Source organism: Tamandua tetradactyla, chromosome 26, assembly GCF_023851605.1.
Source record: "Tamandua tetradactyla isolate mTamTet1 chromosome 26, mTamTet1.pri, whole genome shotgun sequence".
Classification (NCBI taxonomy): Eukaryota; Metazoa; Chordata; class Mammalia; order Pilosa; family Myrmecophagidae; genus Tamandua; species Tamandua tetradactyla.
This window is the reverse complement of record NC_135352.1, coordinates 4,913,815-4,939,428: the sequence shown is the minus strand read 5'-3', so window position 1 is coordinate 4,939,428 and position 25,614 is coordinate 4,913,815. Positions and strand designations below refer to the sequence as shown.

Sequence of the window (25,614 nt, the reverse complement as noted above, 5' to 3'; positions counted from 1 at the left end):
TGGGCATCTAACCCAGGTTTCTGGCATGGCAGGTGAGAACTCTGCCTGCTGAACCACCATGGCCCGCCCTTAGCTATAATTTTAAGCACAATTGCTCATCCTGAGATTTAACCTACTCAGCCTGGTAGATGTGTAGCTGGAAAGTATGTGTATTAGACTCTGGCATTCTCCCTTTGTTGCCTTCCAGTTGTGACTGCATGATGACTACTCTTTCCCACTCTCTTCCCTAGACCGACACTGAAGGATCCATCCCCAGAAAATCCACCTGTTTGTTGCTGCTGTTTTCCTGTCCTCAGCTGCATCCATTTCCTGCATGTAGTCTACCACTTATTCACCTTTGGGTCTTTGGAAAATAATCTTCCTTTTTGGAAGCAAGTGGAAAATCAGAGGGAAGACCTTATCACTTTTTACCACTGGCTTCATGTAATCATTTGCTGTTCTTTCTTTGTAGCTGAGATGGTTTGCATCTTTAATTCTTTGCTTATAATATTTAGAAGCCAAATATTCTTGCTTTTTTTGGATTTGATTTCTTTTTGGTTGGGTAGAAATTTCCTCTAGGAAATTATTGCTTATCTTTAGAAGATCTTTTAGATTAAATGTAGACTTTTGAGATCCAGAAGGCATTTTAGAGTAATGGTTATCTCTTGGTGCTCTCTGTACTTAAATGCTAAGTCTAAGTGGATATGGGGAGGATTTTGTTAGGAAGTCTTTTTTTTTTTTTTGAGCAACTTTTCTTTCCCATCTGTACTGGACAAAGAAAGGCTAAAATGTAGCTTTACAAGGATATTGTTTACTCTATTCAGCTGACTAACAGACTTATACTAGGAATCACTGATGCTGTGCATTTCTTAAAATTTTGTTTGAACTTCAGTAAGAGTCTTAAGTGAACAGTTTAGTTCACATTAGGTACATTTTTATAAAACAAAAATGGTATATATCCTAGATTTGCCTTTTTATATTATACTTCAAATTAGGAGACTCAAAGTGAAGTTTGGCTTAATTATTTGATAACAGCTTCTATTCTTAGGTTTAGGGTAGAGTTATAAAAGCTGACAAATCTGAATTACACAGCATTGACAAACTGCTTAGATTGTAAATAAAATCATTTAGCGGTGACTTTATGATGAAGCAAAATTTATGTAAGTCACCTGCTACATCCATTTGGGTAAAGTGGTATTGTTGTCCTCTTCAAAACATTTTGTAAACATCATTGTCTTCTTGGGTACCCATAATCCAGAATGTTTATTTAAAAGGCTCTTGGCACAGGCACTGTTAGGTTTGGCTAGGGAGAAATTTAATTTATTCTGGAAGAAAGGAAGAAAAACCTGTGTATATAGGGTCCAGAGAATAGCTGCTGTAGGATCAGTGTCAGCTGTGTTTAGAACATGCAAAGTGAAATTTATCTTGAAGATGAATGTCTGTATGTTAACTTTCTTCAAGGCATCTCCTTACCAGTTTGCTGTAGATACTTTCTTTCTTACTCATCAGCACTAGTCATTATCTTTGCAATTCTCTTTATGATAGTCTGTTTTACTCCCTCTCAGATTAATAAAGTCCCTATTTATAGAGTGGCATCAGTAGGCAAACTGTATTTTGCTTTTTACAAGTGTATCATGGTATCCAAACCACTGGCATTTAATATTTACTTAAACCATCTTTAAAAAGCAGTGGTCTTTAAAAAGGGAAGGGAAGGTTAATTAATGTCACCCTGGAGATGGTAGAAGGGAGATTGGGGTATAGGTCTCAGCCTGGCCTTTCCTTGTCCATCTGCTTAGGGAATGATGATATTTTAGTCCATCTGTTTAGGTAATTGAAATATTTTCTGTATTATATAAATTCTTGAGTGTGATTGAAGTAAGGGCTACTGATGATTAAGCAGCATTCACTATATATTAATGGGAAAGCTTTTTTCATGTTGTTGTCTTCAAATTTAAATTTACTCTTATCAGCAGAATAAATACTATTTAAAAGTAAATCATAAGACAAGCAAGAGTGAGTCCCTATAACCAAAGATGGATAGCATAATCCTAGATGGCTAGATAACCACTGTTTGTACTAAGACATACTTTTTTTCCTGGTATTGAGGAGCAGGTAACTTACAAAAGAGCTTATTACAGGCTAATAAGCTTGATTTGAACCCTTTATTTAGTTCTACATTATTTGAACTACTTCATTTAAATCACGTGCAGTCTCTTGACCAAGCCTATTTTAAATTCTTTCTGTACATCATTTTGTACATAGTCCCTGCTGCAGGTTTGGTGTTGCTTATCTCAGCTAAAGACATTGTCTGCATGGAAAGATTAATAGCACTGATTAGCTTTCTGATATTTTGCACTTTTAAAATGTTTATTTTTTATGTGATTATATTTAAAACTTTAGTAAATACTGAAATAAAACTGTATCCACCAGTTGCCTCCCATTACCTGGTTCCATATATCATAAAGTAAACTAATAACGATTTTTTCTTTCCCTATATATTACTGAAACAAATAAAAGTTTTGGGCAAAGAACTAATATTTAAGTTCTTTTCCCTTGACTGGTGTTTTTCATTTTCAAAAGCAGATATAGTTCAGAATTTAAAATATGACAATCATAAGGTCAAAACTGAGAATATCCTTCAGTATGTATAAGCATCAGCCACTTGACAAATAACAGACAGCGTTGAATCACTTATGTCAGATGGGAATCCAATTTTGTACTTTGAAAATATTCCTTTCTCTCTGAATAGTACTTTAAGTATCAAAAAAGAGCACAATCACGATTTTATTTGAATTTCAGGTATATTAAAGGGAAAATATCCAGTACAGTATATTATAGGAATAAATTCATAAAACAGGGTCATATTTAAAATATCACAGTTCTAAGTATTATAACATCAGTTCTGATGAGATCTTATACTTGTTCGTTATATCCAGTTGTGAAGAAGGGACAGAAAAAGATTCATTTGGCCTCCAGATAAATGATATCTGTAATTTTTCTTTCCTGTGTTGGCAAAGGTGACACATTTGGGCAGATCATCAGTCATGAGTGGAGGGAAAGAAACTCCTGAGCAGTTAAGGAAAAATGAGGTAGAAATAGTTTCATTTAGTACTAAAACCTCACCCCTAACCTTTTTCTTCTTTTTTACTGTATTCACTTAGTAATTCAGCAAATCGTTTTCGCCTAGAGTATTGAAACTAGATGGCACTATCTAGCTGGACTCAGACAACTAATGCACAGTAGTGATAAATTAGCCAAAATTGGACTTTTTCCTAGTTAACACTTGATGGAATTCTTATTAGAGGAAGTGAACAGAATCAAAGCAATTTACTTCATCATGTCCTGGGTTTTAAGATTTTGGGCTGTGAGAAATAGAAATTAAGTTTTGGTAACTTAGCTCTATCTTCTAGGAGAAAGTGGGATTACAAAAAGGCTTTTTTGGTCCTTAAAAGAATGGCATTTAAATTAAATGTAAAATCATTGCACATTTGGGGATACCAATCTTCCAGATTGCTAAGCTGTTGGAGAGCTATTGAAAGGTCCTTTTTGCCAGACAAGTACTTAAAAGAGCTTGACTCCTCCTGAGTACTCACACAGGGGCAGGATACAGGGTGGGTCATGTCCTTCCTTGTGCCTCTGAGAAATAAAAAAGGCCAGAAATTCTAGTCTTATACATGGCCCAGTTAGAAGGGGTTGAATTAATTATTCTCCATTGAGGGAGATCCAGTTTCTAAATATCAAAGCGATGGAGATCAACAGGCTGCTTCTGTGCAGTGGGAAGGGCACGTTTGTCCCGCAGCGGTTTGTGGCATTCTGCATCAGTCAGAGGAGGATAATACTGCCTGTAGCAGACATAGGCAAATGTCAGGCCAATCATGGATCCAACTAGGACATCTGAAAACAGAAGAGATAAAGTCTTTTCTTAGTCATATTAGACTCCTAAAGTTACTTAGGCACTATCCAGAATGGACTTGTGACTGCAGAAAACATAAATTCCAGGTTTATTCTTAGGTTTATTAGGTTGTTAGTCTTCTGAACACCAAATCAAACATATTTTTAGTTAAGTAAGTATAATAAGCCTTATTCAGAATTCGCAGTGCATTCAGCTATTCAGGTGTTGCCTCCATTTACAAAAAAATGAATTCTAGGGCTCCTGAGGACCACTGGGCAAACTCACAACTTTTTGGAATTGTGAGTTTTCTTTTAACATATTCTGTAATTTAGATGTTTTATTATATCACCTAACTTAAATTTCCTTGGTTTAATTATTGTTTGTTCTCTTGAATATTATATCTCTTTCTGAACAAAAATCTCATGACAATGAACTTGATTTTAATTTTTTTTACTCTTAAAATGAGTAAATTCAGAGTGGGCCACGGTGCCTCAGCAATTCCCAGTGCCTGCCCATGCAAAAAAAAAAAAAAAAAAATTAAAATGAGTAAATTCAGCTTTTTTTTTTTTAATTCTTCTATATGGAATTTTTTTTAATAATTAAAGAAAAAAAAGAAATTAACCCAACATTTAGAAATCATTTCATTCTACATATGCAATCAGTAATTCTTAACATCATCACATAGATGCATGATGATCATTTCTTAGTACATTTGCATCGATTTAGAAAAAGAATAGCAAAACAACAGAAAAAGATATAGAATGTTAATATAGAGAAAAAATAAAAATAATAATAGTAAAAAAAAAGAAAAAAAGAAAAGGAAAAAGAAAAAAAAGACAAACAGACAAACAAAAAAAAAAACCTATAGCTCAGATGCAGCTTCATTCAGTGTTTTAACATGATTACTTTACAATTAGGTATTATTGTGCTGTCCATTTTTGAGTTTTTGTATCTAGTCCTGTTGCACAGTCTGGATCCCTTCAGCTCCAATTACCCATTATCTTACCCTGTTTCTAACTCCTGCTGGACTCTGTTACCAATGACATATTCCAAGTTTATTCTCGAATGTCGGTTCACATCAGTGGGACCATACAGTATTTGTCCTTTAGTTTTTGGCTAGACTCACTCAGCATAATGTTCTCTAGGTCCATCCATGTTATTACATGCTTCATAAGTTTATTGTCTTAAAGCTGCATAATATTCCATCGTATGTATATACCACAGTTTGTTTAGTCACTCGTCTGTTGATGGACATTTTGGCTGTTTCCATCTCTTTGCAATTGTAAATAACGCTGCTATAAACATTGGTGTGCAATGTCCGTTTGTGTCTTTGCCCTTAAGTCCTTTGAGTTGATACCTAGCAATGTTATTGCTGGGTCGTATGGCAATTCTATATTCAGCTTTTTGAGGAACCGCCAAACTGCCTTCCACAGTGGTTGCACCATTTGACATTCCCACCAACAGTGGATAAGTGTGCCTCTTTCTCCGCATCCTCTCCAGCACTTGTCATTTTCTGTTTTGTTGATAATGGCCATTCTGGTGGGTGTGAGATGATATCTCATTGTGGTTTTGATTTGCATTTCTCTAATGGCCAGGGACATTGAGCATCTCTTCATGTGCCTTTTGGCCATTGTATTTCCTCTTCTGAGAGGTGTCTGTTCAAGTCTTTTTCCGTTTTGTAATTGGGTTGGCTGTCCTTTTGTTGTTGAGTTGGACAATCTCTTTATAAATTCTGGATACTAGACCTTTATCTGATATGTCATTTCCAAATATTGTCTCCCATTGTGTAGGCTGTCTTTCTACTTTCTTGATGAAGTTCTTTGATGCACAAAAGTGTTTAATTTTGAGGAGCTCCCATTTATTTATTTCCTTCTTCAGTGCTCTTGCTTTAGGTTTAAGGTCCATAAAACCGCCTCCAATTGTAAGTTTCATAAGATATCTCCCTACATTTTCTTCTAACTGTTTTATGGTCTTAGACCTAATGTTTAGATGTTTGATCCATTTTGAGTTAACTTTTGTATAGGATGTGAGATACGGGTCATCTTTCATTCTTTTATATGGATATCCAGTTCTCTAGGCACCATTTATTGAAGAGACTGTTCTGTCCCAGGTGAGTTGGCTTGACTGCCTTATCAAAGATCAAATGTCCATAGATGAGAGGGTCTATATCTGAGCACTCTATTTGATTCCATTGGTCGATATATCTATCCTTATGCCAATACCATGCTGTTTTGACCACTGTGGCTTCATAATATGCCTTAAAGTCAGGCAGCGCGAGACCTCCAGCTTCGTTTTTTTCCCTCAAGATGTTTTTAGCAATTCGGGGCACCCTGCCCTTCCAGATAAATTTGCTTATTGATTTTTCTATTTCTGAAAAATAAGTTGTTGGGATTTTATTGCGTTGAATCTGTAAATCAATTTAGGTAGGATTGACATCTTAACTATATTTAGTCTTCCAATCCATGAACACGGTATGCCCTTCCATCTATTTAGGTCTTCTGTGATTTCTTTTAACAGTTTTTTGTAGTTTTCTTTATATAGGTTTTTTGTCTCTTTAGTTAAATTTATTCCTAGGTATTTTATTCTTTTAGTTGCAATTGTAAATGGGATTCATTTCTTGATTTCCCCTTCAGCTTGTTCATTACTAGTGTATAGAAATGCTACAGATTTTTGAATGTTGATCTTGTAACCTGTTACTTTGCTGTACTCATTTATTAGATCTAGTAGTTTTGTTGTGGATTTTTCTGGGTTTTCGACGTATAGTATCATATCGTCTGCAAACAGTGATAGTTTTACTTCTTCCTTTCCCATTTTGATGCCTTGTATTTCTTTTTCTTGTCTAATTGCTCTGGCTAGAACCTCCAACACAGTGTTGAATAATAGTGGTGATAATGGACATCCTTGTTTTGTTCCTGATCTTAGGGGAAAAGTTTTCCATTTTTCCCCATTGAGGATGATATTAGCTGTGGGTTTTTCATATATTCCCTCTATCATTTTAAGGAAGTTCCCTTGTCTTCCTATCCTTTGAAGTGTTTTCAACAGGAAAGGATGTTGAATCTTGTCAAATGCCTTCTCTGCATGAATGGAGATGATCATGTGATTTTTCTGCTTTGATTTGTTGACATGTTGTATTACATTAATTGATTTTCTTATGTTGAACCATCCTTGCATACCTGGGATGAATCCTACTTGGTCATGATGTATAATTCTTTTAATGTGTTGTTGGATATGATTTGCTAGAATTTTATTGAGGATTTTTGCATCTATATTCATTAGAGAGATTGGTCTGTAGTTTTCTTTTTTTGTAATATCTTTGCCTGGTTTTGGTATGAGGGTGATGTTGGCTTCATAGAATGAATTAGGTAGTTTGCCCTCCACTTAGATATTTTTGAAGAGTTTGAGGAGAGTTGGTACTAATTCTTTCTGGAATGTTAGATAGAATTCACATGTGAAGCCGTCTGGTCCTGGACTTTTCTTTTTAGGAAGCTTTTGAATGACTAATTCAATTTCTCTACTTGTGATTGGTTTGTTAAGGTCATCTATTTCTTCTTGATCAAACTTGGTTGTTCATGTCTTTCCAGGAACCCGTCCATTTCATCTAAATTGTTGTATTTATTAGCATAAAGTTGTTCATAGTATCCTGTTATTACCTCCTTTATTTCTGTGAGGTCAGTAGTTATGTCTCCTCTTCCATTTCTGATCTTATTTATTTGCATCCTCTCTCTTCTTCTTTTTGTCAATCTTGCTAAGGGCCCATCAATCTTACTGATTTTCTCATAGAACCAACTTCTGGTCTTATTGATTTTCTCTATTGTTTTCATGTTTTCAATTTCATTTATTTCTGCTCTAATCTTTGTTATTTCTTTCCTTTTGCTTGCTTTGGGATTAGTTTGCTGTTCTTTCTCCAGTTCTTCCAAGTGGACAGTTAATTCCTGCATTTTTGCCTTTTCTTCTTTTCTGATATAGGCATTTAGGGCAATAGATTTCCCTCTTAGCACTGCCTTTGCTGCGTCCCATAAGTTTTGATATGTTGTGTTTTCGTTTTCATTCGCCTCGAGGTATTTACTAATTTCTCTTGCAATTTCTTCTTTTACCCACTCATTGTTTAAGAGTGTGTTGTTGAGCCTCCATGTATTTGTGAATTTTCTGGCACTCCGCCTATTATTGATTTCCAACTTCATTCCTTTATGATCCGAGAAAGTTTTGTGTATGATTTCAATCTTTTTAAATTTGTTAAGACTTGCTTTGTGACCCAGAATATGGTCTATCTTTGAGAATGATCCATGAGCACTTGAGAAAAAGGTGTATCCTGCTGTTGTGGGATGTAATGTCCTATAAATGTCTGTTAGTCTAGCTCATTTATAGTAATATTCAGATTCTCTATTTCTTTATTCATCCTCTGTCTAGATGTTCTGTCTATTGATGAGAGTGGTGAATTGAAGTCTCCAACTACTATGGTATATGTGTCTATTTCCCTTTTCAGTGTTTGCAGTCTATTCCTCATGTTTTTAGGGGCATTCCGGTTCGGTGCATAAATATTTATGATTGTTATGTCTTTTTGTTTAATTGTTCCTTTTTTTAGTAGATAGTGTCCTTCTTTGTCTCTTTTAACTGTTTTACATTTGAAGTCTAATTTGTTGGATATTAGTATAGCCACTCCTGCTCTTTTCTGGTTGTTATTTGCATGAAATATCTTTTCCCAACCTTTCACTTTCAACCTATGTTTATCTTTGGGTCTAAGATGTGTTTCCTGTAGACAGCATATAGAAGGATCCTGTTTTTTAATCCATTCTGCCAGTCTATGTCTTTTGATTGGGGAATTCAGTCCATTAACATTTAGTGTTATTACTGTTTGGATAATATTTTCCTCTACCATTTTGTCTTTTGTATTATGTACATCATATCTGATTTTCCTTCTTTCTACACTCTTCTCTATACCTCTCTCTTCTGTCTTTTCGGTTCTGACTCTAGTGTTCCCTTTAGTATTTCTTGCAGAGCTGGTCTCTTGGTCACAAATTCTCTCAGTGACTTTTTGTCTGAGAATGTTTTAATTTCTCCCTCATTTTTGAGGGACAGTTTTGCCGGATATAGAAGTCTTAGTTGGCAGTTTTTCTCTTTTAGTAATTTAAATATACTGTCCCACTGCCTTCTAGCTTCCATGGTTTCTGCTGAGAAATCTACACATAGTCTTATTGGGTTTCCCTTGTATGTGATGGATTGTTTTTCTCTTGCTGCTTTCAAGATCCTCTCTTTCTCTTTGACCTCTGACATTCTAACTAGTAAGTGTCTTGGAGAACGCCTATTTGGGTCTATTCTCGTTGGGGGTGCGCTGCACTTCTTGGATCTGTAATTTTAGGTCTTTCGTAAGAGTTGGGAAATTTTCAGGGAAAATTTCTTCCATTAGTTTTTCTCCTCCTTTTCCCTTCTCTTCTCCTTCTGGGACACACACAACACGTATATTTGTGCGGTTCATATTGTCCTTGAGTTCCCTGATCCCCTGTCCAAATTTTTCCATTCTTTTCCCTATAGTTTCTGTTTATTTTTGGAATTCAGATGTTCCATCCTCCAAATCACTAATTCTATCTTCTGTCTCTTTAAATCTATCATTGTAGGTATCCATGTTTTTTTCATCTTTTCTACTGTATCCTTCACTTCCATAAGTTCTGTGATTTGTTTTTTCAGTTTTTCTATTTCTTCTTTTTGTTCAGCCCATATCTTCTTCATGTCCTCCCTGAATTTATCGATTTTGTTTTTGAAGAGGTTTTCCATTTCTGTTCATATATTCAGCATTAGTTGTCTCAGTTCCTGTATCTCATTTGAACTATTCGTTTGTTCCTTTGACTAGGCCATATTCTCAATCTTCTGAGTGTGATCCGTTATCTTCTGCTGGCGTCTGGGCATTTAGTCAGATTTCCATGGGTGTTGGACCCAACAGGTTGAAAGATTTTTCTGTGAAATCTCTGGGTTCTCTTTTTCTTATCCTGCCCAGTAGGTGGCGCTTGTGGCACTCGTTTGTCTGCGGGTCCCACCAGTAAAAGGTGCTGTGGGTCCTTTAACTTTGGAAAACTCTCGCCGTGGGGGATGTTCGCCAGCCGAAGCGGCTTGGAAGAGTGCCATCCGGCCCGGGGATCCGAACTCGGGGAGGGTCGCCGGCCGCTGCTGCCCGGGAGAGCGCCTGTCCGAGTCTCCTAGCCCGCCCGGGGCGCCAAGCGTGGCGGGAGGGCGCCAGTTCCCGCGGCCCAGGAGAGTGCACTGTTCCCAGCCGGACCGGGAAGCCACGTGTTTGGAAGGGACCGCGGTCACCGTTCTCCGCAGCCTGGGGATCTCCGATCCAATTCTCCCAGTTGGTCCAGGGGGCCGTGTGGGGGATGGGCGCCAGCCGCCGTGGCTTGAGGGGACCGCCTGTCCAATTCTCCCAGCTCGCCCAGGAAGAAGGAAGGGAGGGACTCCGGCCGCTTGCCGCCCCAGCTCGGGGAAGCCCGCGCCCCTCGGCGATCTCACCAGACTGGGTTCTCCCAGCCAGTCAGCCATTCCAGAATGGGGTACGCTGTCTTTTTGATCTCTGTCGTGGCTCCGGGAGCTGTTGTGTATCGTTTCTACTCCCCTAGTAGCTGTTCTGGAGGAGGAACTAAGACCCGCGCGTCTTACTAAGCTGCCATCTTCTCCGGAAGTCTTCTATATGGAATTTATGATACTTTAAAATAATGGAAAAATTAGGAAGTTCCTTCTCAGTAATCACTTTAAAATGACAAATCTGGTTATCTTAGATCTCTGGAAGAAGGTTGGGAGTAGAGAAAGATTTCACAAATGCTGAATTGAAGAAAGGAAAAACATAAGGTAGGAAAATTCTGTCCCAATCCGGCTAGTCCTCTTTGCTCCCCCCTCATTCAGTCCCACACAGTTTGGGAAGTTCCCAGAGGCAGCTGCCAGGATCCCTCCCACCAGGAACACATATTAAACACTCACAGCAATGAGTTAGATCCCCATGCATGCATCCAGACACAGGGACCCAAGTCCATAGAGACTCAGGGCAGAACACAAACCGCAGTGGAGAGCTGAATACAAAAGGGCCGGAGGGAGGAAATTCCAAAATGGAGGATTAGGGAGGGAATAGCAGAATCTACTTCTCTCCCTAAAGCAGCAAGTAGCCAGGAAGAAACTGTCCAGATCTACTGTTTGGGGATCCAGGAAACAAGGAAGGACTGTGCAACACCAAGGAAGTGATGGGTGAAGAGACTGAGAAATTGGGCACAGGCTGTATTTCTCACTGCTGCTCCTAGCACCCTTCCCACCCTCAAGGAAGGAAGCAGTAGGTGGCCCAATCCTTGCTGGTGGGTGGCTGTGGACTGGGATGGTGGTGGGAATTTTCTGTCCCAACACTGACCCAGATATTAGCTAGTGAAGTGAGCCCCTCCTGGTCCCAGTCAAATGCTGAAGGGTGCCCAGTTACAAGGGTTTAGAGGTGAAATAGGTAGCCAAAGAGCACCATCTGCTAGGCAGGCCAGAAAGTGGGAAAAAGAAGAAGGACTTTTTGGAGTCTTTCCACATCCTATCCCATAGCCCATTGGAGCTAGTCTACCTCCCCTTCCCGGTTTTGGCTTGGAAATACTAAGATCCAACTGTCAAAGAAGTGCTTAAATATAAAACCAAGCAACAACTAAATCCTAGACATTCAAAATAAATGCATCGCTTGGTGCCAAGATGGAGGCTTAGCGAGGTGTGGGAAATAGTTTGTCCTCCAGAACAGCGACTAAATAGCCAGGAACAGTACAGAACAACTGCTGGCGCTACATCAGTGACCGGACACACAGTGTACCCCAGACTGGATCAACTGGACCGGCTGCGAGCCCACCCAGAACTCAGGCTGTGAGTTCCCCAAGCTGTGGCAGCTGGACCTCCTCCCCAACAAGCTGCTTCCCAGAGGGGAAAGGAAAGGGACTTACTAGCAGCAGGGGCTGAGCACAACTAAGCTCCAACTGTGGAATTAATTCACAAATTCTGACTACTAAAAATAGGTCTCCAGCTCAGCTGAACCTTGTCAAACTGGAGCTTGCTGATTTTTTGCCTGGTGCTGAGAGGGCAGGACTGATGGAAAAAGAAACAGAGGTATTTTGGATCGGATAACACATAGTACTTGAAAGCTTCTGGGCCCTGAAGGAAAGGAGGGGGCACATAGGATCTGAAGGTACACAAATCAACATGCCAACTTATGCTCCTGATTAGCAAACCTGAGGAATGGGGGTCATGCTCCGAGAAGGATTTTTCTCTTTCTTCTTTGTGGCTGTGTTTCTACGACTGGACTGCCTTTGGACACAGCAACAGGGCTTCTAGGCCTGCAGCTGCCCCAGGCATAGGCGGAAACAAGCTTGCTTGAGAGCTTGTCTGGAGCCTGTGCCTTCCCCAGGAGAGGGGTGGGGCCCAGCTCAGGTGGAATCCCTCCCTCAAGGAATTCAGACCCCAGGATTTGGAAAATTGAAGTGATTAAAGGCAGCCCACAACCTCTCCCCTGCCCCCAGCAGGGAGAGTCTGCTAAAATTAAAGGTACCGCAAGGTACTGCATCGTCGTATGCTGGTGGGACCCGCAGGCAGAAAAGCACCACATACAAGGCAGGATAGGAAAAACACGGAGACCAGAGACTTATGAAGCCTCTTGCCTATGAGGCAAGTCTTTCAACCTGCTGGGTCTCACCCTCAGGGAAAACTGATGCAGGTAACTCTTTCCTCCTGACAGGAGGCCAGTTTGGTCTGGGAAAATCTGGCTGGGGTCTGTAATATCTAAGTAGACACTCCTAAGGGTGTGGGAGGGGGGAGGCACCATGCAGGCAGGGCAAGAAGCAATAAAACAAAAACTGAAAAATTCTGATTGATTAAACAAAACCTAAGCTAGAGGTCCAGAATAAGCTGAACTGAATGTCAAAGAACAGATAGATAAAGTCATCCAGGAAGAAAATCCTAGGGAAAAAAAAAAGTGAAGACAATCTCAACAATAAACTAATTAAGGTAATTAAATGCCTAGACACCAGCAAAAAATAATGAAACATACGAGGAAAATTGAAGATATGGCCCAGTCAAAGGAACAAACCAACAATTCAGATGAGATGCAGGAGTTGAAACAATTAATTCAGAATGTTCAAACAGACATGTTCAACTTCATCAAAAATCAAATCAATAAATTCAGGGAGGATATAAAGAAAGCAAGGAATGAACAAAAAGAAGAAATTGAAAGTCTGAAAAAACAAATCACAGAACTTATGGCAATGAAAGGCAAAGTAGAAGAGATGAAAAAGAACAATGGAAACCAAATGTCAGATTTCAAGAGGCAGAAGATAGGATTAGTGAACTGGAGGACGGGACATCTGAAATTCAGCAATAAAAAGAAAATATGGAGGAAAGAATGGGAAAATATGAGCAGGGACTCAGGGAATTGAATGACAACATGAAGCGCGTGAATATACGTGTTGTGGGTGTCGCAGAAGGAGAAGAGAAGGGAAAAGGAGAAAAACTAATGGAGGAAATAACCACTGAAAATTTCCCATCTTTTATGAAAGACTTAAAATTACAGATCCAAGAAGTACAACGTACCCGAAACAGAACAGATCCAAATAGATGTACTTCAACACACTTACTAATCAGAATGTCAGATGTCAAAAGAGAAAGAGAGAACCTTGAAAGCAGTAAGAGAAAGCAATTCATTACATACAATGGAAGCCTTGTATGTAATGAATAATGAAGCCTTCATATTATAATGAAGCCTGATGTAATGAATAAGACTATGTGTAGATTTCTCAGCAGAAACCAGAGGCAAGAAGACAGTGGGAGGATATATTTAAACTACTAAAAGAGAAAAATTGCCAACCAAGAATACTATATCCAGCAAAACTATCCTTCAAAAATGAGGGGGAAATTAAAACATTTTCAGACAAAAAAATCACTGAGACAGTTTGTGACAAAGAGACCGGCTCTGCAAGAAATACTAAAGGGAGCACTAGAGGCAGATATGAAAACAGGAGAGAGAGGTGTAGAGAAGAGTGTAGAAATGAAGGTTATCAGTAAAGGTAAAAAGAAGAAAAACTAGATATGACATATAAAGTCCAAAAGGCAAAATGGTAGAAGAAAGTACTACCCATACAATAATTAACACTAAATGTTAATGGATTAACTCCCCAATCAAAAGACACAGAATGGCAGAATGGATTAAAAAAACAGGACCATCTAATATGCTGTCTACAGGAAACACATCTTAGACCCAGGATAAACATAGGTTGAAAGTGAAAGGTTGGGAAAAGATATTTCATGCAAATAACAATCAGAAAAGAGCAGGATTAGCTATACTAATATCCAACAAATTAGACTTCAAAAGTAAAATAGTTAAAAGAGACAAAGAAGGACACTATGTATTAATAAAAGGAACAAATCAACAAGAAGACATAACAATCATAAATATTTATGCCCCGAGCCAGAATGCTCCAAAATACATGAGGCAAACACTGAAAACACTGAAAAGAGAAACAGATACATTTACCATAATAGTTGGAGACTTTAATTCCACACTCTCATCAATGGACAGAACATCTAGACAGAGGATCAGTAAAGAAACAGAGAATTTGAATAATACAATAAATGAGCTAGACTTAACAGACGTTTACAGAACATTACACTCCACAACAGCAGAATACACCTTTTTCTCAAGTGCTCATGGATCATTCTCAAGGATAGACTATATGCTGGGTCACAAAGCAAGTCTCAATAAATTTAAGAAGATTGAAATCAAAACACTTTCTCAGATCCTAAAGGAATGAAGCTGGAAATCAGTAATAGGCAGAGTGCCAGAAAATTCGCAAATATGTGGAGGCTCAACAGCACACTCTTAAACAACCAGTGGGTCAAGGAAGAAATTACAGGAGAAATCAGTAAGTATCTCGAGGCCAATGAAAATGAAAACACAACATATCAAAACTTATGGGATGCAGCAAAGGCAGTGCTAAGAGGGAAATTTATTGCCCTAAATGCCTATATCAAAAAAAGAAGAAAGAGCAAAAATCGAGAAATTTTTGGAAGAACTAGAGAAAGAAGCCAAAGCCAACCCCAAAGCAAGCAAAAGGAAAGAAATAACGAAGATTAGAGCAGAAATAAATGAAATTGAGAACATGAAAACAATCGAGAAAATCAGCAAAACCAGAAGCTGGTTCTATGAGAAAATCAGTAAGATTGATGGACCCTTAATGAGGTCAACAAAAAGAAGAGAGAGGATGCAAATAAATAAAATCAGAAATGGAAGAGGAGACATAACCACCGACCCACAGAAATAAAGGAAGTAATAACAGGATACTCTGAACAACTTTATGCTAATAAATACAAAAGTGTAGATGAAATGGACAACTTTCTAGAAAGGCATGAACAACCAACATTGACTCAAGAAGAAATAGATGACCTCAACAAACCAATCACAAGTAAAGAAAATGAATCAGTCATTAAGAAGCTCCCCAAAAAGAAGTCCAGGACCAGATGGCTTCACCTGTGAATTCTACCAAACATTCTAGAAAGAATTAGTACCAATCCTGGTCAAAACTCTTCAAAAAAGTTGAAGAGGAGGGGAAGCCACCTAACTCATTCTATGAAGCCAACATCACCCTCATACCAAAGCCAGACAAAGATATTACAAACAAAGAAAAGTACAGACCAATCTCTCTAATGAATATAGATGCAAAAATCCTCAACAAAATTCTGGCAAATAGAATCCAGCAGCACATTAAAAGAATTATACACCATGACCAAGTAGGATTCCTCCCAGGTATGCAAGGATGGTTCAACATAAGAAAATCAATTGACGTAATATACCATGTCAACAGTTCAAAGCAGAGAAACCACATGATCCTCTCGATTGATGCAGAAAAGGCATTTGACAATATTCAACATCGTTTCTTGTTGAAAACACTTCAAAGGGTAGTAATAGAAGGGAACTTCCTCAAAATGGTAAAGGCATAAGGTGAAAAAACCACAGAATAAATGCATCAAGATCATTAGATGACCAGATGTGCTGGTTTGAAATTGTCATATACCCCAGAAAAGCTATGCTCTTTTAATCCAGACTTGTAGATGCAGACTTATTATGGGTGGGATCTTCTGATTAGGGTGTTCCCATGGGTATATAACCCTGCCCATTTTTGAAGAAGACACAGATTCTTAGAGGTGTAGACAGAATGTCCTGGTAGAAACCAAGGAAGGACCTACAACCTGAAAGACCCAGAACATGGAGAATACTCAGAGAAGCTAAGGGATGAAATTTTGCCCTGGAGAAGCTAAGAAAGGACTTACAGGCTTTTAGAGGAAGAAAGCTAACAGAATCAGAAGTTGGAAGCAGCAAACCAGGGGCAAGGACCAGCAGATTCCAGCCATGTGCCTTCCCACTTTACAGAGGCATTCCAGGTGCCAGAGGCCTCTCTTCAGTAAAGGTATGCCTTCAGTAAAGGCATCTTGATGCCTTAATTTGGACATTTTTATGGCCTCAGAATTGAAAATTTGTAACCTGAGAAATCCCTTTTGTAAAAGCCAATCCATTTCTGGTATCTTGTATACCAGCAGCATTAGCAAACTGAAACACCAGATATCAGGAAAACATCACAAAGCATACTTAAATGTAGGAAGATATGGCCCAGTCAAAAAGTTAGAGAAAACATAGAACTTTGAACAACTAATAAACAAATTCAACAAGATGGCTAAAGAGGTAAAGGATATTAAGACACAAGGTGAGCATAAAGAAGAATTTGAAAGGATATACAGAAAAAGAACATCTTACAGAAATGAAATATACTGTAGATAAAGTTAAAAATATACTAGAGACATTCAACAGCAGGTCTGAAGAGTTGTAGAAGAAAGATCAGTGAGCTAGAAGACAGAGCAACTGAATTCAAACCTACAAAAAAACAAATGGAGAACAAAATGGAAAAATTCGAGCAGGGTCTCAGAGTAATGATAGGCAACATGAAGCACTGAAACATATACATCATAATGTTCCAGAAGGGAAAGGAAAAGTCCAGGAAGACTATTTGAGGAACTAATGGCTGAAAACTTCCTAATTCTTAAAGCAGACATACACAAATATGCAAACCCAAGAAGCCCAGTGGACTCTAAACAGAATAAATCCTAATAAACCCACTACAAGACAAGACACATACTAATCAGACTGTTAAATACCAAAGAGGAGAGAATTCTGAAAGTAGCAAGAGAAAAGTGATTCACCGCACCTAAGGGAAGCCAAATAAAAGTAAGTGCTCATTTATCATCATATACCATGGAGGTGAGAAGGCAGTGGTACAATATAGTAAAGATACTGAAAGAGAAAAATTGCCAGCCAAGAATTCTTTATCCAGCAAAGTTCTTCTTCAAAAATGAGGGAGAAATGAAAATATTCGTATATATATATGTAGAAGTTGAGAGAGTTTGTTAACAAGAGACCTGCCCTACAAGAAATACTAAAGGGAGTTCTCTCAGCTGAAAAAAAAAAAAAGGACAGAAGAAAGGGGCTTAGAGGAAGAGCACAGAAATTGAGATTATCAGTAAGGGTAACTAAAGGATAAAAAAGAGAGGAAAAAACAGATCTGACAAATAAAAGCCAAAGGATAGAATGGTTGAAACAATGACTACTTTTACAGCAACAACACTGAATGTTAATGGGATTACACTCCCCAATCAAAAGACACAGATTGGCAGAATAAAATATATTTGAATCATCTATGTGCTGTCTACAAGAAACCCACTGTAGACCCAAGGCTAAAAATAGGTTGAAAGTGAAAGGCTAAAAAAAACATACTACATGCAATCAGTAATACCAAAAAAAAAAAAAAAAAAAAGTTGGGGTAGCTATACTAATATCAGATAAAACAGTATTTAAATGCAAAAATGTTATAAGAGACAAAGAAGGACACTGCATATTAATAAAAAGAACCAAGAAGAAATAACAATCATAAATGTTTATGTACCTAATCAGGGTGCCCTAAAGTACATGAGGCTGAAAGTAATAATAGACATCTCTACAATAATAGTGGGAGACTTCATCACACCACTCTCATTAATAGATAGAACATCTAAAAAACAGAGGATCAATAAGGAAACAGAATCTATATAAAATGATATATGAACTAGGCCTAACAGACCTATATAGAACACTGCATTCCAAAACAGCAGGGTATACTCAGGTGCTCATAGAACATTCTCTAGGATAGACCACATGCTGGGGCAAAAAACAGGTTTTAATAAATTTAAAAAGGTGGAAATAACACAAAGAACTTTCTTTGATCATAATGGAATGAAGCTGTAAATAAAAAACAGCCAGAGAAACGGAAAATTCAGAAATATATGGAGGTTAAACAACACAGTCTTAAATCAGTGGAAGTGGCAAGAGAAATCAGTAAATATTTCAAGGTGAATGAAAATGAGAACACAACATATCAAAACTTATGGGATGCAGTGAAGGTAGTGCTGAGAGAGAAATTTATAGCCCTAAATGCCTGTGGTATTTAAGGAATAAACTCTAAGGAATAAAGAGCAAACATTAAAGACCTAACTTAACATCTACAGAAAGAATAGCAAACTAAGCCCAAAGGAAGCAGAAGGAAACAACAAAGATTAGAATAGAAATAAATGAAATGGAAAATAATAGAACCAAAAAAACTAAAAGTTGGTTCTTTGAGATCAATAAAATTGACTACCCTTAGCTACACTGAAAAAGATAAAAAGAGAGAAGATGCAAATAAATAATACAGAAATGGGAGGGGGTTCATTACCACGGACCCTAAGGAAATAAAAAAGATAAGAGGATACTTTGAACAACTGTATGCCAACGAACTAGATAACTTAGATGAGATGGACAATTTCCTCAAAACATGAATAACCTATGTTGACTTGAGAAGAAAGAGACCTCAACAAATGAATCAGAAGAAACTGAATCAGTCATCAAAAACTTGCCAAAAAAGAAAAGCCCAGGTCCAGATGGCTTCACAGGTGAATTTTACCATGCATTCCAAGAAGAATTAATACCAATTCTGTGGAAATTCTTCCAAAAACTGAGTCAGGAACTTATTCTATGAACCTGCATCATCCTAATCCTAAAGCCCTGTGACGATATTACAAGAAAACGACCAGCCAGTCCCTAATGAATACAGATACAAAAATCCTCAACAAAATAGTTACAAATTGAATCCAAGAGCACATTAAAAGAATTATACACCATGATCAAGTGGGTTTTATTCCAGATATATGATAGTGAGTTAACATAAGAAATCAATTAATATGCCACATTAACAAATTGAAAGGGAAAAACCACTTGATCATCTTGATAGATGCAGAAAAGGCATTTGAAAAAATCTAGTATCCTTTCTTGATAAAAATACTTCAAAAGGTAGGAATCAAAGGAAACTTCTTCAACATGATAAAGGGTATATATGAAAAACCCACTGCTAATATATCATACTCAGTGGTGAGATGCTATAAGGTTTCCCTCTGTTTTGGTTTGCTAATGCTGCCAGAATGCAATATATCAGAAATGGATTGGCTTTTATAAAGGGGAAATACTAAGTTACAAGTTTACAGTTCTAAGGCCTTAAAAATGTCCAAACTAAGGCATCCAGATAAAGATGCCTTGACTCAAAGGCCAGTGTCTGTCACATGGGAAGGCATGTGGCTTGCACCTGACGTCCTTGCTTCTGGTTTATTGCTTCCAGCTTCTGATTCCAGTGTCTTTCTTGCTAAGCATCTGTGGGCCCTCACTTACCTTCTTTGGGGCAAAATTCTGTGTTTCATCTCTTAGTTTAGCATCTACCCAGGACTGGGAATTTCTTCTCTTCAAATGTCAATGTCCTAGTTTCATAGACTCTACTCTGTGTCAGCTATCTAAGCATCTGTGTTGACACTCCAAGAATCTCCAAATGTCTGCATCTGAGCTTTTCTCCAGAATGTTCCCCTTTTAAAGGATTTTAAAGGATTCCAGTAAACTATTTAAGACCCACCTTGAATGGGTGGGGTGACACCTCCATGGAAATAATCTAATAAAAAGATCAAACCCACATTTGGGTATGTCACATCTCCATGAAACAACATAAACCAAAGATTCTACCTAAACAATAGGGCTGCCCCCCACAAGATTAGATTAGGATTAAAAGAACATGGCATTTCTGGGGCACCTAACAGTTTGAAACTAGCACACACTCTTAAGATCTGGAAGAAGACAAGGATGCCCACTGTCACCACATTTATTTAACACTATGCTGGAAGATCTCACTAGAGCAATTAAGCAAGAAAAAGAAAGGCATCCAAATCAGAAAGGAAGTAAAATTTTCACTATTTGCAGACATGATTGTATAATTAGGAAGTCCTGTAAAAACCATGACAAACCTATTAGAGCTAATGAGTTCAGCAAAGTGGTAGCCTACAAAGTGGCACACAAAAATCAGTAGTGTTTCTATGCACTAGTAATGAGCTGAGGAGGTAATCAAGAAAAAAAATCCATTTATAATAGCAATTAAAAGAATCAAATATCTAGGAGTAAACTTAATCAAGGATGTAAAAGACTTGTACACGGAAAACTACAAAATTGCTAAGAGAAATCAAAGAAGACCTAAATAAATGGAAAGACATTCTATATACATACACTGGAAGGCTAAGTTTCATTAAGATGTCAATTCTACTTAAATAGATCTACAGATTCATGAAATACCAATCAAAATTATAACAGTCAATTTTACAGAAATGGAAAAACTAAGTATCAGATTTATTTGGAAAGGAAAGGGACCTTGAATAGCCAAAAACATCTTGAAAAAGAAGAATGAAATGGGAGGACCCATGCTTCCTATCTTCAAAGTATATTATAAAGCCACAGTGGTCAAAATAGCAGGGTACTGATATAAATATATATAAAGAAATAAATTCCAAATTGATCAATGGAATCAAATAGAGAGTTCAAACATAGACCCTCAGCTCTATGGTCAACTAATTTTTGACAAGTCTCTGTCTGATGTACAGTTGTTTTTATTTTTTATTGTATACTGTATGGCAGGGTCACATTTCATTGTTTTTCCCTGTGAGTACCCTGTTATTGCAGCATCATTTGTTGAATTTTGGTTCAGTCATTTTTGTTTTTTGTTTGTTTGTTTGCTTTTTGGGGAACTGCATAGGCCAGGAATTGAACCCAGTCTCCCACATGGCAGGCGAGAATTCTACCACTGAACCACCCTCGTGTTCCCATGGTCAATTGATTTTTGACGAAGCTCCCTAGTCTGTTGGGTGATACAGAACAGTCTCTGCAATAAATAGTGTTGGGAGAGAACTGGATATCCATATCCAAAAGAATGAAAGAGGACCCTTATCTCACACATTACACAAAAATTAACTCAAAATGGATCAAAGATCTAAATATAAGAGTTAATACCATAAAATTCCTAGAAGAAAATAAAGGGAAATATCTTCAAGATCTAGTGTTAGGTAGTAGTTTCTGAGAATTTACATACAAAGCACAAGCAATGAAATAGATAAATGGGACCTCCTCAAAAGTGAATACTACTGTGCTTCAAAGAACTTTGTCAAAAGGGTGAAAAGGCAGCTGACTCAAGGGGAGAAAATGCTTGGAAAGCACATAATCTGATAAGGGTTTTTGTTTTTTTTTTTTGAAATCTATAATAAGTGTTTGAACAAACCACCTTGGTTTATTGTTATTTATAGATATAAACTTGCTTTCTTTTTTACAATTGACCTAAAAGTTTTTTTCTGATACGGGTTAGATATCCAGAATATACAAAGAAATTCTACAACTCAGCAATAAAAAGCCCACTTAAAAAATGGGCAAAAGATACAAATAGACATTTTTCCAAAGAGGAAATACAAATCAAAACCACAATGAGATATCGTCTCACACTTACTAGAATGGCTGTTATTAAACAGGAAACTACAAGTGTTGGTGAGGATGTAGAGAAATAGAAACACTTACTCTCTGCTGGTGGGATTGTAAAATGGTACAGCCGTTGTGGAAGATGGTTTCCTCAGAAAGCTAAGTATAGAGTTGCCTTAAGATCTGGCAATCCTTCTATTAGGTATAAACCCAGAACTGAAAGCAAGGATGGTAACAGATATGTGCACACTGCTGTTTATGGCAGTATTATTTAAAATTGCCAAAAGATAGAAGCAACCCAAGTGTCAATCAATAGATGACTAGATAAACAATATGCAGTATATACATGTGATGGAATATTATTTAGCAGTAAGAAGGAATGAAATGCTGAGTAAAATAGGTCAGAAACAAAAGGACAAAACATTTTATGTTCTCACTAATATGCCTAATTATAATATATAAACTCTCAGACATAGAATCTAGAATACTGGTTACCGGGATATAGATGGAGACTAGAGAATGGGGAATTAGTTGCCTATTATGTGCAGACTTTTTAAATAAGGTTGAATTTAAATGAGTAGAAATGGATAGAAGTGTTGGTTCCACATTGTCGTGAGTATATGTGCTGCATTGTGAGAGAATGTGGTTGATGAGGGAAGTTTAGCGTCGCATACGTCACCAGAAGAAAAGCCAGAGGTTAAAACGTGGGATTGTATAATCAGTAAATGTTAGGGTGTATGTCTCATTAACGGTACAAATATAAAAAGTTTCCTTCATGACCTAGAACAGCAACAACAAAAAAGGTAATGGTGTGCTTTCTTATCCATATGGACATAAATGTTTACTCTTGGTAAAGAACCCAAGACCATCCCATTTTCTTTCACTCATTCACTCATTCATTCATTCATTCAGCAGATGCTGAGCATTAATGATGAAACCACATGGAAGCTTCCATGGTATGAATACCTCGCTTACCTTGCCAGTGATGCTTGTAGTCACAGGTGCGGGACAGTGCAATCATAGCTGCAAAAAGTAGAGGTGACAGAAAGGCACAGAACCTCCAAGATTTCCCCCGGCCTTGTGGTGTGAAACAGTGTAGCTTTCCTGCCAGGTAGAAGGAAGCAAAGGCCAGGCCAGCAAATGCAACTAAAACAGAGAAAAGCCTTTCAGTTTGTCTTTTAAAGGAATATACCTAATGCATTTCCAAATAGGAGGTCCCAGGGGCATGCATGTTTTATCCCTTTTCTGTATACTTTTGATATCATCATTAATGATGAGGGGAAGGAAAAGAAAAGGAAAAATTAGGGACTTTATTTTGTATTCCAGTTAATATTTTACCTGAGAATAATTTCTGAATACTAACTATACGGTTTGGGGCAGGTTACATAATTTCTCAATGCTCTGATTTCCTCACCTATAAATGGGAGTAATAAAAATAATAGGATCTACCTCATTAGGCTATTCTGAGACCAAATGAGAATCTAAAATGCTTTTCAAACCGTCTGCATGTAGTAACTCTTCAATAAATGTTAGTATTTTTATGACCACAAGACTGCAGGATGTGTACAAACAATAAGATAGTAATAAAATGTACAAATCTTGTGAAGGAAAGCTACCTCCTCTGTCCTTGAATATGCATCCTAATATTTGAGGTTTAGGCTTGTTGAAATCTTGGGCTATCAAAGAAGGCGTTTTTCTCCAATTAGGTAACATGGGTGGTCAGATGTTCCCAACCCTGCAAGCTTCCTAGGTTAAATCCAGTGACCCACAATAAGCATTGGAGTACAGCTCATGATATTCATACAGGAAGAATGCCCACTAGGGAAGCTTTTGCGGCCCTCTTCCACCACATCCTTATCCCCTGTGCACATCAGGTCAGAATGGGCATTTCCGTCAGGAAAGCAGCGGTAGAAGAAGTCTGGGCGTGGCCTGGAAGAAATGAGCAAGGTGGAAATACAGATCATTTACAACGCCAAAAATTAGCGTTTGGTTGTATCAGAAATCAATAATCCGGTTAACCATTGGTCAAATAGCCCTGGCAAAATTAAGAAAATTTGATTAGGAGAGTTAGTACTATATAATAGAAAAGCCTTACTTCCAGGATTAAAAAAAAAAAAAAAAAAAAGCCAGTCTAGCACATGATTACTTTTTATGGGAGTGAATAACTACAGATTCAGGGAGTGCTCAAGACTGTGTTCTGAAGGTTGGGAGAAAATGGTGTTCAGGGCAGAAAGGAACCCAAGTGCCACGTGTAGGGTTAAATAAGGAAAGAAAGATGAGAGGGAGAAAGATGTATGATGGAGTGCTGAGGTGAGGTTGGGTCAGGTGCAGGTTGGCTCACTCTTGTCACTTACCTTCCCACTATCAGTTTTATTGTGTTGGTAAAGACACCATTCAAAGCCAGGGCAAGGCTGGCAGCTGGAAAGCAAAGAAACTTGCCGTTAGTGGTACGTGCCTACAAGGGAAAGCATGGTCAGTCTTTCATTAGGCGAGTAGCCACACTATTTCTGAGATGGATAGGAATGATTCAGCTCCAACCAGACCTCAGGAGGACACCAACAGTGGTGCCCAGTGGCCACTGTTGTAGGCAGGGAGAACTGTTGGACTAGGCCAGAGACATTTCTGAGGTGCACATACTCCAGGGCATTCTGGTGCACATCTTGTGGTGTAGTTCTTACAACATACAACATTTTTCTGTTTCAGGGCAAGAAATAGGGGAATGTGATGACTTTCAAAGCACAGAACTCAGTGGCAGTCATACAGGTTGCAGTGGCTGAACACAAATACTTCCTTCTTGTTCCCTTAACTATGAAGATAAAATACCACAAAAAGGATTGTTCTTACCCAGGCAAGCTTGTCTGCTGTCTGTGGGATCTGCCTTCTTGAGACATCTGGCCAGAAGGATCAGAGACAGGGGAGAGAGAAATGTAATAACCTGAAACAGCATATGTCAAAGGTGAAAGGAAAAAAAAAGAAAAAACAAACTAGTTGTTAAGGTGGCTCCTACAGGGAAGAAGGCTGGCTGTCACATGTTAGAACTCGCAGGTTAGACCCAACAGTTCCCCTATATATACCGAAGTAGAAGTCGGTGCTGGTTAGCCCCACCAGTTAACACCACCATCCCCCATGTTCGAACTGACCATCACCTCAGGTAGCCCTAGAAGGACGGACTCTGACAACTTGCTCTTTCAGTCTGCCCCACAAGTTCAAACATCAGGTTCTGAATCTTTAGCACACCAAGAAAGGGAAGAAATAAGTTCCCTACAAAGATCATTTTGGTGCTAGAACGGTAGCTTTCTGATTTCCAGCCCGACGCTTGTTGCTAAGTAGCACAGGTGGGAAGGGGTTCTCCACGTACAAACATCGGCTTGGTAGGAAGGTACTCTGCGTCCACAAACGGGTTCCGGTAAAGCCACATCTCCTCTGGCTGAATCAGCCTCTGGAAGGGAGGGAGCAGCTCGGTCACCCTAAAGGGAACACAGAAAATCAGGCGTGGTGGTGTAGAGCTGGTCGGCTGCTTCTCCTAGCTCTTTGGACGCCCAACGGGAAAAACCCTCCCGGGCTGTAAGAAGCCGAGCAGAGGCTGCAACCATCAGCGGTCAGCACCAGAAGACGTGAGTCTGGGGGGTTGGTCCGCAAATCGCTTACAGAAAGACCGCAAACAGCGCAATCCGCACACCCACTTCGGCCCCCAGGGCCGCCGCCGCCTTCCCCATCAGGCCCCGAAGCTACGAGGAGGCCGAGCTGACGTGGCTGCTGCACAGGCCGGGCCGCCAGGGCCGCCCCAGGGAGGGCGGTCCCAGGAGGGCCGGTGGTTCCTGGTTGGGCGGGGCGGCCCCGGGGAGGATGGGCGGGCGGGCGCTGG

At 38.6% G+C, this 25,614-nt stretch overlaps 2 protein-coding genes across 9 annotated transcripts in view; one reads left to right on the top strand and one right to left on the bottom strand.

The window, feature by feature from the left end:
- DDHD2 (DDHD domain containing 2) overlaps nt 1-25,614 on the top strand; it is an 89,367-nt gene that overhangs the window by 42,271 nt on the left and 21,482 nt on the right. For 3 of the 5 annotated variants that reach the window (XM_077144177.1, XM_077144174.1, XM_077144175.1), the window contains exon 18: nt 231-2,408. The exons of the other annotated variants lie outside the window; for them this stretch is intronic. The gene's annotated coding sequence lies outside the window, so the exon portion shown is untranslated. Of the gene's footprint in view, nt 1-230; nt 2,409-25,614 lie in introns of those variants that run through there. 5 annotated transcript variants of the gene reach the window in all.
- PLPP5 (phospholipid phosphatase 5) lies at nt 1,617-25,545 on the bottom strand. Of its 4 annotated transcripts, none has more exons than XR_013168945.1 (8): nt 25,398-25,543; nt 25,108-25,216; nt 24,594-24,684; nt 24,104-24,167; nt 23,554-23,678; nt 22,725-22,895; nt 3,588-3,873; nt 1,617-3,045 (listed from the first exon to the last, which is right to left on the bottom strand). XR_013168945.1 is itself a non-coding variant. In XM_077144181.1 (7 exons), the coding sequence occupies exons 1-7, from the start codon at nt 25,463-25,465 to the stop codon at nt 3,710-3,712; spliced, it is 777 nt and encodes a 258-aa protein (XP_077000296.1). In that variant the 5' UTR covers nt 25,466-25,545; the 3' UTR covers nt 1,617-3,709. The 4 variants fall into 4 exon arrangements, 2 of the variants coding, with proteins under 2 accessions (XP_077000296.1, XP_077000295.1); XR_013168946.1 differs by having other exon boundaries at nt 1,617-3,042; XM_077144181.1 differs by having other exon boundaries at nt 1,617-3,873; nt 23,569-23,678; nt 25,398-25,545.